Raw genomic sequence first — 15,786 nt, forward strand, 5'->3', positions numbered from 1 at the left:
GACATTTGGGATTGTGTTCGTCTTTCCATATTCTTCAATTGTTTACATCTCATGGAGTCTGGTAAAGAACACGCTCCATCCATCCTTATCGTCATCACTGTACAAATGAATGAAAAATGTCACTCATACGTATATATATATATATATATATATATATATATATATATATATATATATGAGATATGATATTCTTGCAGCAGAGTAAGAGTTAGAAGTCTTTCACTCATTCTTGATTATTGATCCACTTGTATCTAATGGCTCACATTATTAAAAAATTATAGCCCGTAGATATAAGTGGGATCGATGATAAATATTGAGAGTGTAACTTACAGTTAATTTGTTCTTCTATTTTTTTGTCTTCAATATATATATATATTTCATTTAGACTATTGTTATATTTTTTATTTTTAATCTTTTTTGTCAGTGCTGTGATTTTTAATATACTTGATCTTATTCTTTATTCTATTTATATATATTTTTATTTAGATACATTTGATTTTTTTTACTATTTTTTCTTTTAGTCTTTTATTAAGTATTCTAATTTTTCATTTACCAAAAAAAAGTATTCTAATTTTTCATAACATATGATCTTTTTTTATCTCTTTATTTTCTTATTCTAAGAATGGTAGAATATATTAATTGCTTCACACGATGCTACAAATTATCAGAACCGTAATATCTATTCATAGGTTTGTACGCACACTGAAGATGAAGGTCAGTAACTTGAGACATGTTGAAGGATCTATCGCCGAAGCGTATCTCGTTGAAGAGACTGGTAAATTTGCATCGTACTATTATCCTCCTGAATGTATATCAACTTGGAGAGGAGTCCCTCGAAATGATGATGGCGGTGATACGAGTGGTCAGATATCACTATTTAATTATCCAGGCCGATTCGTGGGAAGTCAAAGGGCATCAATTCTAGAGGGACGAGATAAGAACGTTGCAGAGTGGTACATTCTAAACAACTCACTAGAGGCCGCTCCGTACATAGAGTAAGATTTCATTTTTGAACTTAGAGATGATGTTTCCATTACGCGACTATATTTGGTTTATGAGTAGTTATCCTCATGAGTTTTATAATATTTTTTTCCTTATAGAAACTTTTCCAAATGGACACGTTCGAATAATCCTTTATGGTCAGATTCTGAAGTTGATCAACACGTTACGTCTGAATTTCCTCAATGGTTTGACGAGTACTTCATACAAAACCAATCGGCTGTCCATGATGTTGCATATATTTTATCAAGTGGAGCTGCAAGATTTGTCACCCGATTCAGAAAATATATAGTCAACGGATATAGATTTGCAACTGTAGAAGCGAATCAAAATATGTCATGTTGTAATTATGGTGTATGTTGTCGAGGTGGGCAAGTCGACGGTTCTGAGGGCGATTACTACGGGAAGTTAATTGATATCATTCTTTTGGATTGCAAGTTGGGCAAGTCGGTTACTCTCTTTAAATGCGATTGGTTTGATTACACCTCGCGTGGGACAAAAGTTGACCAGTATGGAAATGTTGAGGTCAATTGGTCAAGAAGTTATGCACTTGGCTACGATCCATTTATACTTGCTCAACAAGCGGAACAAGTTATTTACACATTATACCCTACTTCCCAACAAGGGTGGAGAGGAGTTATCAAAACCAAAGCCCGGAATATTATCCCTAAGTCGATGGAGTCAGACTCAAATGATGTGACTGATCCATTTCAGGATGATGGGGAACATGAACTGCCTGTAAATGTTGCAGAGGATGATGTGCCAAGCAATCTTTTTGATTCTGCTGGAGAGTTAGAGTTAATTCCTGTTATATTGGACAATGAGGAATCAGACGATGATGAACAAGATATTTATTCAGATAGTGAGCCTGAATTCGATGATTATGAGAGTCCAGAGGAAGGTGGGCAAGAAGAATTCAAAGAACAGGAATCGTCCGATTGATTTCAATTATTCTTTCTTTAAGTTTATCTGTTGTACTAAATAAATAATTTTTATTCACAGGCCACATGTTATATGTATTATACAATTATGTTTTATATTTTTTATCTTTTAGGATCTCTGTATGGTGTATGCATCCATTAGTGACAAATGGATGGCCATAACGGTAGACGTCGTATTGCATACTTATTATATTTATATATATTTTTGCATTATGTTTATAAGTTTTCACAGATGGTTCATACAGATGGGCGTACTGGTAGTGATGGTAATGTCAGTAGAGGTCGAGTTACAGGCCGTGGTGGCAGAGGAGGTAGGACGACATCATCTACCCCTTCTGGTAGAGGTCGTACAGCTTCCTCATCCCTCCCTCCACTTTGGATAGGATCATCACCATCTACCACCGACTCTGTTATGGGAAGTGCAGAACTTCCTCATACTCCCACTGACCCGATAGGGCCGACACAGCAGGTTAAGTAAACCATCATTTTGTGATTTAGATATATATTATAGTTTCTTTTAAGCATCTCTCTACTAACTTTTTTAATGCTTAACAGTTTTTCCCTTTTGCAGGTTGCATCCCCTGCAAGCGAGGTAGGAGATGCTGCTTCGGCACTTCAGCCAGAATGGGGGAGGTGTGATCCACAGACTAAACGTATATGGGTTCGTCCTTTAGGCACCACAGAGTAAGTTGTAATTGTTACTAATGATGTACTAATGTGGCTTCTAGCATTGCTCAATCGTTATAATCAAATAAATTGATTTAATATTGTCAGGTTCGAACCTTATGATGAGATCATGAAATACATTGATAATCAAATATTCCGTAATTTTAAACATGTATGGAGCACCTGGGGAGACGTTCCTAAAAAAACTCGAGATGGTTGGATGGATGAATTTCTGGTAAGTTATGTATATCTCGTTAATGCTAATCTTTTATTACAAAAATGTATACTAACTACACATTTGTGACCAATTTGTGCGCTAATCGAAAAAATTGGCAATTTACAGAGTCATTATAGGTGGTTGCCCGAGGATCGCCATAACCTGGCAAGAGCTTGGCATCACAGAGCCACCACAATGTTCGTAGATAAAATGCATAAAGTAAGATTTGACATGGGTAAAAATGCATGGTGTAGTGAATCATTAAAAATCCAATTGAAAGAAAAATGGAAAAATTGTCCTAAGTTTCAAAAGAGATCTGCTCAAAATAAGGAAAATAGGGCCAAGCAGGGCACACCCACAAATGCTGGAGGGTCGATTCCAATCAGCAAGCATCGACAAAGGATAGTAAGTATAAAAAGTTTTCTAGTTCGGTATTCAACAATTCGTACTTGCAACTAATGAATTAATGATTTTCATTTGTATTTCCAGGAGGCTTCTGGAGAAGTGCTGCCTGAAAAGGTTGATTGGGCTACCTTCGAGCAAACTCATTCCCAGCAGCCTAAAGTTGGTCAAAGGCGTTGGTTAGGCCCCAAAGTGAAGCTAATAGCGGTTTGATCATTTATCATTTGACGTTTGTTTTTTCTATGATGGTTTATGTTATGTTTTACATGTCCATATGTGTGCTGATTTTTCTTTACTTGCAGGAAAATTATCAAAAACTTGAAGAGGAGATGTCCGCACAGGTGGCGACAGACGGTCAATCCAGCTCCTCCTATTCCGATAATGGGAACATGTTGGTTACAGCTGCAGGTGGATTCAACAAGAAAGGAAGGGCGGTCGGGCTGGGAGGATATGCTAGCCGACTGAAGCCCAGTAAGCGGCCCTCTACCCAGATTGACAGTGTTTCTGCAGGGAAACTCAATGCATAGTTAATTCTTTTATATTTTCAATCTCTATTCTATTAATATTTTATTTTAAAAATTTAACTTACTGTTTTATAATAATGTATTTGCAGATGAGCTTAAAAGGATGAGGGTGTCCCACTCCCAGATGCAGGAGCAATTGCATGCTAAGAAGGAGCAATTGCATGCTACGACAGAGCAGCTAACTCAGCAAGCGGACTTTATGAAGCAGCAAGCTGACATTATGAAACAAATGCAGGAACAACTTTGACTTTTAATGCAGGACAAGGAAGCCAACTGCAACAAGTCGAAGGGACCGGTGCCGGATGATGACCCAGATGATGATGATGACTTTGCTAGGACTTTAGAGGCATATTAGTTGTTGTTTGTATGTTTTACTTCTTTTAGGACTTCAGAGATATATCCGATATTTTTTGTATGTTTTATTTTGCTTAGAACTTTAGAGACATTTTAGTTGTAGATTTGATGGTTGTTGTTGTTCACTTTTGTTGATATACTATTTAATTTTAATTTAATTGTTTATCCAGTATTTTTTTGGATTTCTGTTGCTCAATTTATGTATTTATGTTCATTTGGAATCCTTGTTGTTTACAGGAAAATTAAGAAAAGTTTAATACATTTTTTTTATTTCTTTTACTTTAATTCCAGAATATGTGGCGGAAATTTTTAAAATTCCCTTGCAAAATTTGTAGCATTTTGCGAGGGAAAATCAAAATGTTCCCTTGCAAATTTTGCAACGGAAATTTAATACACCCCTTGCAAATTCTGCTACGGAAGTTTGCAAGGGAAATTATACTCGACATTTCCGTCGCAATCTGTGACGGAAAAACATTGTAGATATGTCTGTTATTTGCGAGGGAAATTTATTTTTTTGCAAGGGAACTTTTCCGTAGCAATTTGCGAGGGAATTTTCATATGACAAATTTCCTTTGCAAATCTATTTGCGACGAGGGTTTTAGCAAGGGACGGTGTTCCCTCGCAAATTCCGTCGCAGACAGTTTTTGCAAGGGAATTAGGCTGTTTTGCAAGGGAATTTTTCCCTTGCTGATTGTGAATTTTCTAGTAGTGTGTCACATTGTAACTAAGCAAACTAACGTTCCACGTGTGCAACGTTACAAACGCCGTTGGATGCCAACTAACAAAACGACTAACGTGGTCTTTTTGTCAAATTACAAGGACCACAAGTGTCCTCTTTTATTGCTAGGGATCAAAGAGGATATCGTGAAATTGGTTAGAGACCAAAAATAGTATGTATTCTTTATTTTATGTTGTATAGGAAATAATACTTAATCTTATTTTATAGGAGACTTTAAGGGACACGAAATTTTTTCCAGTATCTTCATAATATCATTGCTGAAAAAAATCACCTAATTACATTTTATTTTACCAATTTGTTTATGGTTAATGCCTACTTCAGCTACATGTATGTGTGGATATTAGAAAGACTTATTTCATCAAAAGTGAACATTTTTTTTTTTTTTGGGGTGAGAAAAGTGAACATTTTTCATAGAAGTAATACCGTAATAGAACTGCTTTCATAAAATACTGCTTTCATAAAATAAACATTATGTCTTATGCCTCCATTGTGGTTTACCACATGATATTACATTCTCTACAAAGAAAAGTTGGTTTAAGAACGGCAAATGCTTTATACATCCAATAGAATATTCTGGAGGAGGTATTGAAGTATTTAGTGTTTTGGTAATTTAAAAAATATTAATACTTTGTTTTAAGATTTGACGAAAAATATTAAATACTTTAAATGATTTGGGATTAATATTTCTTCTGTAAGTTAATTTTTTCTTTTATCTCTCTATGTGAGTCCAAGAGATAAAATTAGTTTCTCTAGGAAAAATATTAAACCCTTTTTAATATTATTATATTCAACCATAAATGGTTAACTACTATATATTTATTATTAATTATACTTAGGTTCATTTTTTCTGCTGCAGATAAGTTATCTGCAGTAAGTCCAATACGACGTTGTTTTGAGGCGAAAATTATGGTGTTTTGTAATTTTAATTTATTTTAAGGTTATAATAGTTTTTATATTTATAATTTTTAAGATTTCAATACCAAAACGACGTCGTTTTGAAAGTAAATGCAGATAACTTATCTGCATTAACACCAGAAATATTTTTCCCTTATATGTGTTCAAGCAATTATCATAATTGTTAACAAATGTTTTTAGAATATTGATTAAGAAATCAATAATAAAAAAATATCAAAGAGATATTAAATTATTTTTTTTTTAAAAATTTTAAATAAATTTATTGATATTTAAATAATAAAATTATTTGATAAAAAATAAAAAAAATTTCTTTTTTATTAGTAAATATACTAAATATTTCTTAGCTAATACATTTACAAGATTATAGAATTAATAATTAATAAATGTTTGATAAGGAGAACGAACTTAGAGCAAGAGTAAGATTCTTCCTTGTGATCAGAAAGTTATACCTCCATTTTTAGATAATAAAAATGCAAAAATGAGCTTGGTATACAATTGACCTTCACTACTACTACATTAATAAGAATAATTTTATATTTTTTTTGTTTCTAAATCATGGCTTTAATATATTTTTTAATTATTAAATATATATATATATATATATATATATATATATATATATATATATATCATTACTCAGTTTAACATCTGAAATCAATTAATGTAACCTGTAATTTGAGACTTGAGAGCATAAGCTTCCATTATCTGCGTGGCAACATGTGGATCGCAAGAAATCTTACCGTATGGATAATTCAACAATAATCTATGCGGTTCCCAATTTTCCTCTTCACCGAGAACACTGCACACACTTCTATCAATCAGCATAATACAAAGTCCTTCATTTTCAAAAGCCATAGCCACATAGTAGCAGAATGTTGGGTTGGTTACAATAAAATATATGGAAACCAAGCATTGATTATGCATATTTCATAGTTTTGGAACAATTTAAGAATACCCAGAAAGTAAAAAAATGATTTTGCTTACTCAACAACAACCACACCCACTTTTCTTCTTTTCATCTACCTATAAGTCCAACCCTACTCCATATCACCATGTCCAACTTCATCTTGGTTTTAATGTGTTCACCCCATTTTCACATGTGCCCATCATGCCCATTTGCACAGGAAAGGATTGCAGGAGGAGGAACTGGAACAGATTTTCCTCTTCTTCTTCTTCAACAGCACCAGCTCCATTGCCCCCTGACCCAGATAAGGTTTTATTGTGTTCTTATTATCCTCTTATCTATTATTTTAGCATAAGTATATTGTTAAATTAACAATAAAAATTTCATTCATTCATCAATCATCACAATTTTAATAATAAATTTCGTAAGAGGAAAAAATAAAAAAGGAAATAGTCATTTTTAATTTATTTGTTAACGGTTGATTTATGATTTTTCACTAATATGGTAATGTTAAAACTAAGAGGGCGAGCGTGAAGCGTGTTTTTTGTGATCAAAAAGTCACAAGTTCGAATCTGAAAACAACCTCTTTGTAAATATTTATAAGGGGTAAGACTGTGCATTAGGTTTATCCTCATGCATAACCTTATTGGTCAGGGTTTAATGGGAGTGATTTTTATTTTTATTTTTTATGATAATATTAAAAGTAGATATGAGAGAATACATTCCATGTGTTTCTATGGATTTTGTAAAAAAATTGGTCAATGTGTAGTATTAAAAAGTTGGAAAATTGTGTTGGAAGTGCAGCAACAAGAGCAAGTGAGGGAAGAAAGTGATGGAGTAGTTGCCCAGGGTAAGAGTCCTGATCTGAAGACGCTTTTTAGAAGGTTCTGGAAAGTGGCAGCCCCTTATTGGTCTTCAGATGACAAGGTCCAAGCAAGATTGCAGCTTGCTGGTGTTTTTGCTCTCACTTTGGCTACTACTGGAATCAGTGTTGGCTTCAATTTCCTAGGAAGAGACTTCTATAATGCACTTGCCAGTAAGTTCATGTGTATATTAATATGGACATAACTGCTTTGAGTTATCTTCCATTTGCCATCTATTTGGGCATTCAGAGTTTGCTTGTATATGAGATTTTATGCTGTTTTTGTTTAATTAATTATTTACTCTAGTATGAAGCAGCAACAAGCAACTGAACCTGTTTAAGTTTATTAATGCAAGATAAGGATCAAGAGCAATTCACAAAGCAACTACTTTACTACTTGGGTGGCTTTGCTGGAGGAATCCCGGTGAGCACATTGCTGCACTTTATTAGGTATAGCTCTGCTAGACTTTGCTTTAGTTCTTAGAATAATGAGTATTGTCATCTGATGCAGCATGGTAATTGGAAAGAAGCAAGAGTTAAAAAGAGAACTAGGTCAAATTCGAATTGTCTAGATGTGACTTGAATAGCACACCCTTTTCATGTTTTTTGGGGTTTTATCTGTTATATGAGGACTTAGACATCATAATTATTTTTCCTCTTTTGGTCTTTTCGGAAGTAATTCCGTTTCTTCTAAATCTGTAATTAATCTTGAAATGAATGACTTCCTGGATCTAATGCTGAGTACATCAAGATTTTAACCCAAACAAAGGGGAAAACGAATGTTAAGTGAACTACATGGCTAATTTTGAAGCAGCTATCAACAGGTTATATGTAGGTCTGTAATACAATTACATTGACGTTCCATTTCTTTCTCTTTTTCTTTTTCTAAAGTTTTTTATCGTGAATAGAAACAAGCTCTATGGATGCCTTTCTTTTGTTTTGACGTGCCTTATTCTGATCTTCTACATATGTATCTTACCTTGTTCATCATTGTGTTGCAGTTTTTTGTATTGAGAGATTATGCAAGAGAAACTCTTTCTTTGAGATGGAGATCTTGGATGACGAGCTATTACATGGATCGCTATCTGAAGAATCAGACTTTCTATAAAATTCAGTCTCAGTCAATCATTGATAATCCGGACCAGCGAATTGTTGATGATCTAAGTTCTTTTACTGGGACAGCCCTTTCTTTCTCCCTGACACTCTTTAATGCTGCTGTAGACTTGATTTCGTTCAGTAACATCTTGTATGGAATCTATCCTCCCCTCTTCGTTGTTCTTCTCATATACTCTATTGGTGGGACAGCTATCAGTGTTTTCCTTGGAAGGGTACTGAGTCTTTCTTTTTATAGTGATAGTTTAAATTGTGAGGCAAAACCACCATTTTGATTAACTGGAAATTGTGAAAATGACAGGGACTGGTGACTTTAAATTTCTTGCAAGAGAAAAAGGAAGCAGACTTTCGTTATGGGCTTGTACGGGTTCGAGAAAATGCTGAATCGATTGCTTTCTATGGTGGTGAAGATAGTGAAATGCAACTTCTTCTGCAGCGCTTCAGAAGTGCTTTTGAAAATCTGACTGTGAGATATTTCTTCTTTATGTTTACTTTTTTTTCTCTTTTAAAACTATTATTGTGCAAGATGTTACCAGTATCTAATTATCTATGTTCATTCCAACCAACTTACTTTGTTTCTTGAGTTTTTATTGCATTTATATCTCCCTCTTAAACTGCTAGATTTTGCATAATCAACATGGCATAAGCTGCATTTAATGTAAAAGGATATCGATTTGTCTGTTATCATTTTCTTGATTGAAGAAACATAAGCAATATGAAATATCTAGACTTCAATATAGGTCACAGAATATTACGTTTGAAAGCTAATCACGACTCTTATTTCATAACCATGTGGACTGGCCAGTTTTTTGGAATTGGGCTACTCTATTAAGTACCAAATCTAACCTTGTTGCTGCATTTGTTCTTTCTCTTTATTATGTAATGCAGTTTCATCCTCTAACCTACAATAACATGATGATGAATGTTATAACATTTTTTTTAATTTTTTTTTTTTACTTTACAGCAATTGTTGATTTCTTCTAGAAATCTGGAGTTCTTCACCAGTGGCTACCGGTATCTCATTCAAATTCTTCCTGCTGCTGTTGTTGCTCCAATGTATTTCTCTGGAAAAATTGAGTTTGGTGTAATCAATCAGTCTGTCTCTGCTTTTAATCATATCCTTGGTGACTTTTCCCTCATTGTGTACCAGTTTCAAGCTATAAGTGCTTTTTCTGCTGTTATTAATCGGTTAGGTACAGCATTCTTTTTCCCTTATTTTTCCTGTTACATCTTTACACTTGTGGATCTCATGAAAGATACGAGCATAAAAGATTGAACTTTTACTCTGCTGAAAAGAGGGAGCCATTTTAAGTTAGTTTGTGGTTTATTTTGCATATACATAAATAAAAGATCCAGAAAAGAAAAGAAGATATGTTAACGTGTTAAAGAGGTTATATGTAAGACAACTATAACTGTCTTTTTCCTCTTTATATAATTTGACTCATATGTACTGGCACAGTCAAATTCCTACGAGACAAGGCTGCTTAATAAAATAGGAAAGTTTCTGAAAATTTTGTCTTTGATTGATAACTCTTGTTTTTTTATTTTAACTATTTAATTTGTTATGCCCATTTCTTTCTCTATCTTCTGTCTTTTTGGGCGCTGCAATGTGTATTGCAAGAAAGTAGGTATACTCTCCTGTCTTTGAGATATGTAACTGTCCCATCTCTGGTCTTATGTATGCATTTGAAACTTTCTCTTTAATCCATCTACGTATGTATACTTGGCATGCTAGATTTGTTGCTTCGAACATAATGAAAACTACCGACTAATAGTTTCTGTATTGCATATGCAGGTGAATTTGATGATGTTTTGGACAGAGGCAGCTCCAAGTCTCTCTCTGATACTTTGGAAAACATACATATTACATACAAAGATTTTAGTAGTTCATCTGTATTGGAATCTAATGGATCGATTCCACAAGAAAAGAATGAAACATTTTTGGAAATTCAAAATTTGATTCTGAAGACACCAAGTGAATCCACACTTATTAGAGACTTGTCATTGACGATCAAGGAAAAGGATAACTTACTGGTAAGACATCCACTGGCCCGTAAGAGTTGAGGTTTATACTGTTAAGTTCATAAGACTATAGGGCTCTACAAATGCATTTATTTCTAAATATAGCCGATTTAACAGGTAATGGGACCGAGTGGAAGTGGCAAGACTTCTTTGTTAAGAGCTATGGCTGGTTTATGGAAAACTGGAACTGGAAAGATCATATACTATGTCAAAGGCAGAGAAGATCCCGAGCAAACCATTTGTTCAGACGCAAATACTCCTTTAGTAAATACTGCTGATGCCACATATGAAGAAGATGGAAAGTTTATAAGCAGAAAATCCAGAATATTTTTCCTTCCTCAAAGGCCATATATGGTTTTGGGTACTCTTCGTCAACAATTACTATATCCAACTTGGGCCGAAGATGTAGTTCCTATATCAGATAGTACTAAACCAAGAGGTATGTGGTTTCTAGTTTCTTTTCCCCACATACCTACACATTTTGTTATTAATTCCTATGCAAACTCCATACTTTTCTCTATTAAAAAATATGTCTTTTGTTGTGGTTTCTCTGTCTGCATCTCATTTGCTCTGATTTACTCTATTGCAATTGTTCAGAGAAATTATAATACTGTTGCAGTTGCGGATTTGACATAGGAGATGCTGAAATGATGAGGATGTATTTTTCAGTAGGAATGCCAGAAATGCTCTTTTAGTTTTTCCGGGAGGCTTTATAATGATTAGGCATAAGGGGAAAAAAAATCTGATCCAATAGAGAGGCTTAATTACAAAGATAATTTATATATAGGAAAGGTGACAATATATGATTGTTATGCATGAGGTATTATAAGCTAAGTTCTCATGAAGATGCAACTGTAAAGAGACTTGGTCTGTTTGAATTCTGTTTCCAAAAACAGTGTTTTAATTTTCAGAATGTTGAGAAATATAGTCCCACATTGGTTGTATGTGCAACTAATGTGGAGTTTATAAGGCCTTGGGCACTCCCACCCCTTGAGCTAGCTTTTGAGGTGGTGTATCTCAAGGTTCTTTACATGGTATCAGAGCGTTCGAAATCTCACCGCTTCCCACTTTCTTTGTAGTGGAATTTTCACATGTAAGTGGGCTTGTATGTTGTCCACCCTTCAAGCCCAGTGGGCTCTCGTGTGAGGGGGCGTGTTGAGAAATATAGTCCCACATTGGTTGTATGTGCAACTAATGTGGAGTTTATAAGGCCTTGGGCACTCCCACCCCTTGAGCTAGCTTTTGGGGTGGTGTATCCCAAGGTTCTTTACACAGAATAAGAAAATAAAAAAACTTGTTTGATAATGCTTGTTTTGTAAAAATAGTTCTAAAAATTATATCTATTTTTTAATTTTTAGAATCAAATTTAGAGAACACGTTTCAGTTGTTTCTATAATGTGTTTTGACTTTTAACTTAAAAAAAAAACCACATTAAACACTCGTTTTATTATCTACTCTACAAAACAGTTTTAAGAACAAAAAAATATAGAATACAATCAAACAGGCTCTTATAGACAAGTAAATTATTGATATATTTTTGGTAGAGTAAACTCTTCCTTCACAAAGTTAATCTAACAGATAACCAAGCCTAACTAACACCTCTTGAATCTGAATATAACTTTCCTTGAGCTCAATGAAATGGAGCCGTAGCTATTCAAAATCTTTGCAGATATGCAACGGTAAGATTGTATACGTGAATTGCTCTCACCCCATCTTCTTTAGTCGGGATTTAACGGGGAGTGGTTTTAAGATGTTACGCAAACAGTAGATCTTGGTTGTACTTGAGACTTGCATTAAATTAATCCCTCTTTGTTTGTGAGGATCAACCCAGGCCCAAAAGATGAATGTAAATGAATGTATGTTCTTATGTATGTCTTTCTCCTTTGAATAGAATGCAGACTTTGTAATCAAGTGAACAAATTCAATCAAAATGATCAATTCTGAGCATAGACTTTTAGGTTGCAACAAGTGCTGATTGAGAATTTATAATTCATCTTTCTTAATAGTATTGTTATACCATATTATAATTGAAGAGACACATAACTCTGTCAAATAAATACTATTATTTTATCTGGGGTAATAGAAAAATCCAACCTGATCTATATCACTATTATGCTATTAGTTGATTGGCTGCAATTCTGTGTAAGCTTTACTGATTGAGTGTAAAAGTTTGTCTTCAGATATGCTTCCTTTCTTGCCAAACATGCCAAACTCAGATAACAAGAATGATAAGCCTATGAAGCCAACAACAGATGAGTTGATAAAGATTTTAGAGGATGTCCGTCTTGGCTATTTATTGGGTCGTTTCAGCTTGGATTCAACACATGAATGGTCTAGTGTTCTTTCACTGGGAGAGCAGCAACGCCTCGCGTTTGCTCGTCTTTTGATTTCAAAACCTCAATTGGCTTTGTTGGATGAATCTACAAGTGCACTTGATGAAGCCAATGAGGTATTCTTGAATTCCAAGTTCATCTGACATATATGTGAATGTGATATATCATATGGAAGTTCTTGTTATTCAATAAATTTGCCTCTGTAATTTCTTGCATCTAATAGAGACACTATAAAAGGGAGAGTCTGGAGTAGTGGTAAAACCAGTGTTTTAAAACTCGGATCGGTCATTGACGCGGTCGAGGTACTGGGTCACTGGGTCAGTGGTTCAACCGGGTTCAACCGGATTTTAAAATAATATATTATAAATTTATATAAATATATTATTCATATTAACAACTCATGGTGCTTTTGACATTTCCTCAAACAAGTCGTGTACAAAAAAATTGAATAGTGATTAATTTTAAATTAAACAAATATCAAATGAAGTATATCAATTGAAGATGGATAAATATTAATGTTTATTCCATGAAACAGTTACCTGTTCTTCATTATCTTCCCAGAATGGTTAAAACATCATGCATTGATCATCCAAAGTAAACGTTTCTGACGTCATTTGCATCCACATCTTAGGTGAGTCCAAAGGTCAGCATTGTTGCTCCAATGAACGCCACTTTCTTTGTCTTCTATGTTACTACTTAACGCAATAAGACCCAAATAAAAACTATCTCATTGTTTTTCTTTTTCTGCTGCACTCTCCAAAAACATGTTCGTCGCCTTTGCTTCCCCGCGAGTCCTTTATCCACTTCTTCTTCTTCTCCTCTCATTCTTCTCACTACTAAATAGTGTCAAATCTGAGGAGCGTCAAATTCTACTGAACCTGAAATCCTCACTTAAGAATTCAAATTCAAGAGTGTTTGACTCATGGAATGCAATTAATTTCATGGAATGAGACATCATATGCAGCTGTGTCTTGAAGCTCCGTAACCAGATTCTGGTTTTGGTGCGTGGCTCACAAATTTTCGACACCCATTTTCTCTTTAATGAAGATTTGACAGTGCGAGCTTGGTTTGAAGGTTGAGGAGGTTCCACATCGACCAGTACATAAGAAAGATATCAGTTTATAAACCATTTTGGATGAACACAGTACAACTTGCGTTGCTTAATTGTCATCAGCTGATGGGTAAAAACAACCTCGCGGGTTTCGTATTTTTACAGAACCGGCCAGTCGAACCCGGTTATGACCGGGTCAAAACGGTTCGAATGCATGTACGATATGACGTGTAACTCGAACCGGTGAAGGGACTGGTTTACCGGTTTCCGGGTTGACCTGGCCGGTTCGAGCGGAGTTTTAAAACACTGGGTAAAACTATTATTTTGTGACTGAAAGGTCACGGATTCAAATTTGCAAAATAATCTCTTTGTAATTATATAAGGGTAAAATTGTATATAAGGATTGTCTTCACCCCATCTCACTACTTGGGATTTAATGGTGATTCATGTTCTTGTGAAGAACTTTAGCTAAGGCCAAATGATCTAAGCCTTTATTCATTTTTTTTTTTAATTTAATTTACCATACTAATTTAACTGATTCTATACATATTTGGATTAGCTTATTGTGTGTTTAGAAAAGCATAAAATCCAAATGTTATATAGGGAGAACTTTTGGCTGAGAAGTTTTATATATATATACATATATAAGATGTTTGTCTTGCAAGCTGGAGGTAAAGTTATCTCGCGCAGACATAAGGGAATGGGTGGGGTCCCCTTTTTCTTTCTCTCCTCTTCACAAGACCCCACCTATTTCCGTGTGTCTGCAAGAGATAATTTTATCTCGAGCTTGCACGAGAAATATTAAACCTATATATAAAAGTTGAACAAAAACAAAACATGCTAAACTTGAGCAATCTTCTAAGGAGATCCAAAAGAGTGTAGGATTTTAATGAATGTTATCATGATATATGCCTACAGGCTACATGTGGTACTAAAATTCATTTTCTTGTGCTTTGGCTTACAGGTTCATTTGTATGAAAAGATTGGAGTAGCAGGCATAACATACATCAGCATTGGCCATCGCTCAACCTTACGTGACTACCACAACAGGGTCTTACGCATATCCACAATCGATTCTAACCAAGAACAGCAAAATTGGTGCGTTGAATCCATTAGACGTGAATCCACTTTAAAATTTACAAATCTATGATGGTAGAGGGCTTCAGAATTGATTGCAAAGCTTTGCTGCATACATTCTCAGAAGACATTTATGCTTCAAATTCATTGAACAATAGTTTTGATGTATATGGATGTCAATTTGTAGATTTTCCCTTGCAACTAGCTGCTATAACGTTCAAGTTTAATTCATACAGGTTGATAGAAACACTAATAGAAGAATGTTTCTTTTAACTTAGGAGTCTTTCTGTTTTCAATTCAATTTTTTTTGAAGTAATGCATCTTTCATAGATTATGGTTTTGATTCAGTGCATCCAATTTACATGCACTAAGTTGATAAAGTATTGACAAATTATTAATACACATTCTACATAATGTAATATTTGTTTAAGAGGTAGGTCATATTTATGACTTTTTTCCGTTATAATCTTTTAGAACCATTTAGTTAGATCAAAATTAAGTTAACGTCTCTTGTTTAATATTATTTTATAACTGTTGATTTGATTTTAATTGAATGATAAGAAAAATGATAAGAAGTTCTGACTAGAGTCCACATCTTACCACCGATGACAACGATCAAAATGTCACATTATTCACACAAAATTACTTGAATGCCACGGACTGGAAA

The 15,786-nt window shown here is 34.3% G+C and overlaps 2 protein-coding genes across 3 annotated transcripts; both read left to right on the top strand.

The window, feature by feature from the left end:
• The first annotated feature begins 2,172 nt into the window (after positions 1–2,172).
• On the top strand, positions 2,173–3,996 carry LOC133295379 (uncharacterized). Its single transcript, XM_061494206.1, has 7 exons — positions 2,173–2,409; positions 2,512–2,624; positions 2,715–2,841; positions 2,950–3,228; positions 3,313–3,432; positions 3,528–3,696; positions 3,839–3,996. Exons 1-7 carry the CDS (start codon positions 2,173–2,175, stop codon positions 3,994–3,996), a joined length of 1,203 nt encoding a protein of 400 aa, XP_061350190.1.
• A 2,565-nt stretch (positions 3,997–6,561) lies between these two features.
• Positions 6,562–15,518, top strand: LOC133295378 (ABC transporter D family member 2, chloroplastic). Of its 2 annotated transcripts, none has more exons than XM_061494205.1 (10): positions 6,562–6,970; positions 7,475–7,697; positions 7,880–7,947; positions 8,525–8,851; positions 8,938–9,102; positions 9,601–9,829; positions 10,432–10,670; positions 10,776–11,097; positions 12,839–13,107; positions 15,007–15,518. In XM_061494205.1, the coding sequence occupies exons 1-10, from the start codon at positions 6,728–6,730 to the stop codon at positions 15,190–15,192; spliced, it is 2,271 nt and encodes a 756-aa protein (XP_061350189.1). In that variant the 5' UTR covers positions 6,562–6,727; the 3' UTR covers positions 15,193–15,518. The 2 variants fall into 2 exon arrangements, with proteins under 2 accessions (XP_061350189.1, XP_061350188.1); XM_061494204.1 differs by having other exon boundaries at positions 7,466–7,697; positions 15,007–15,517.
• Positions 15,519–15,786: the final 268 nt, after the last annotated feature.

Source organism: Gastrolobium bilobum, unplaced genomic scaffold (assembly GCF_033153095.1).
Source record: "Gastrolobium bilobum isolate Gb01-03AN ecotype WA unplaced genomic scaffold, APGP_CSIRO_Gbil_v1 utg50313, whole genome shotgun sequence".
Taxonomy (NCBI): Eukaryota; Viridiplantae; Streptophyta; class Magnoliopsida; order Fabales; family Fabaceae; genus Gastrolobium; species Gastrolobium bilobum.

Excerpts from the sequence above, each read along its gene's own strand:
- LOC133295379 (XM_061494206.1), top strand. The coding sequence starts at position 2,173 with ATGGTTCATACAGATGGGCGTACTGGTAGTGATGGTAATGTCAGTAGA. Across the intron at positions 2,842-2,949 it reads GTTGGATGGATGAATTTCTG|AGTCATTATAGGTGGTTGCC; the intron begins GTAAGTTATGTA and ends GGCAATTTACAG. Across the intron at positions 3,433-3,527 it reads CCAAAGTGAAGCTAATAGCG|GAAAATTATCAAAAACTTGA; the intron begins GTTTGATCATTT and ends CTTTACTTGCAG.
- LOC133295378 (XM_061494204.1), top strand. The coding sequence starts at position 6,728 with ATGATTTTGCTTACTCAACAACAACCACACCCACTTTTCTTCTTTTCA. Across the intron at positions 7,698-7,879 it reads CTTCTATAATGCACTTGCCA|ATAAGGATCAAGAGCAATTC; the intron begins GTAAGTTCATGT and ends TATTAATGCAAG. Across the intron at positions 11,098-12,838 it reads AGATAGTACTAAACCAAGAG|ATATGCTTCCTTTCTTGCCA; the intron begins GTATGTGGTTTC and ends GTTTGTCTTCAG.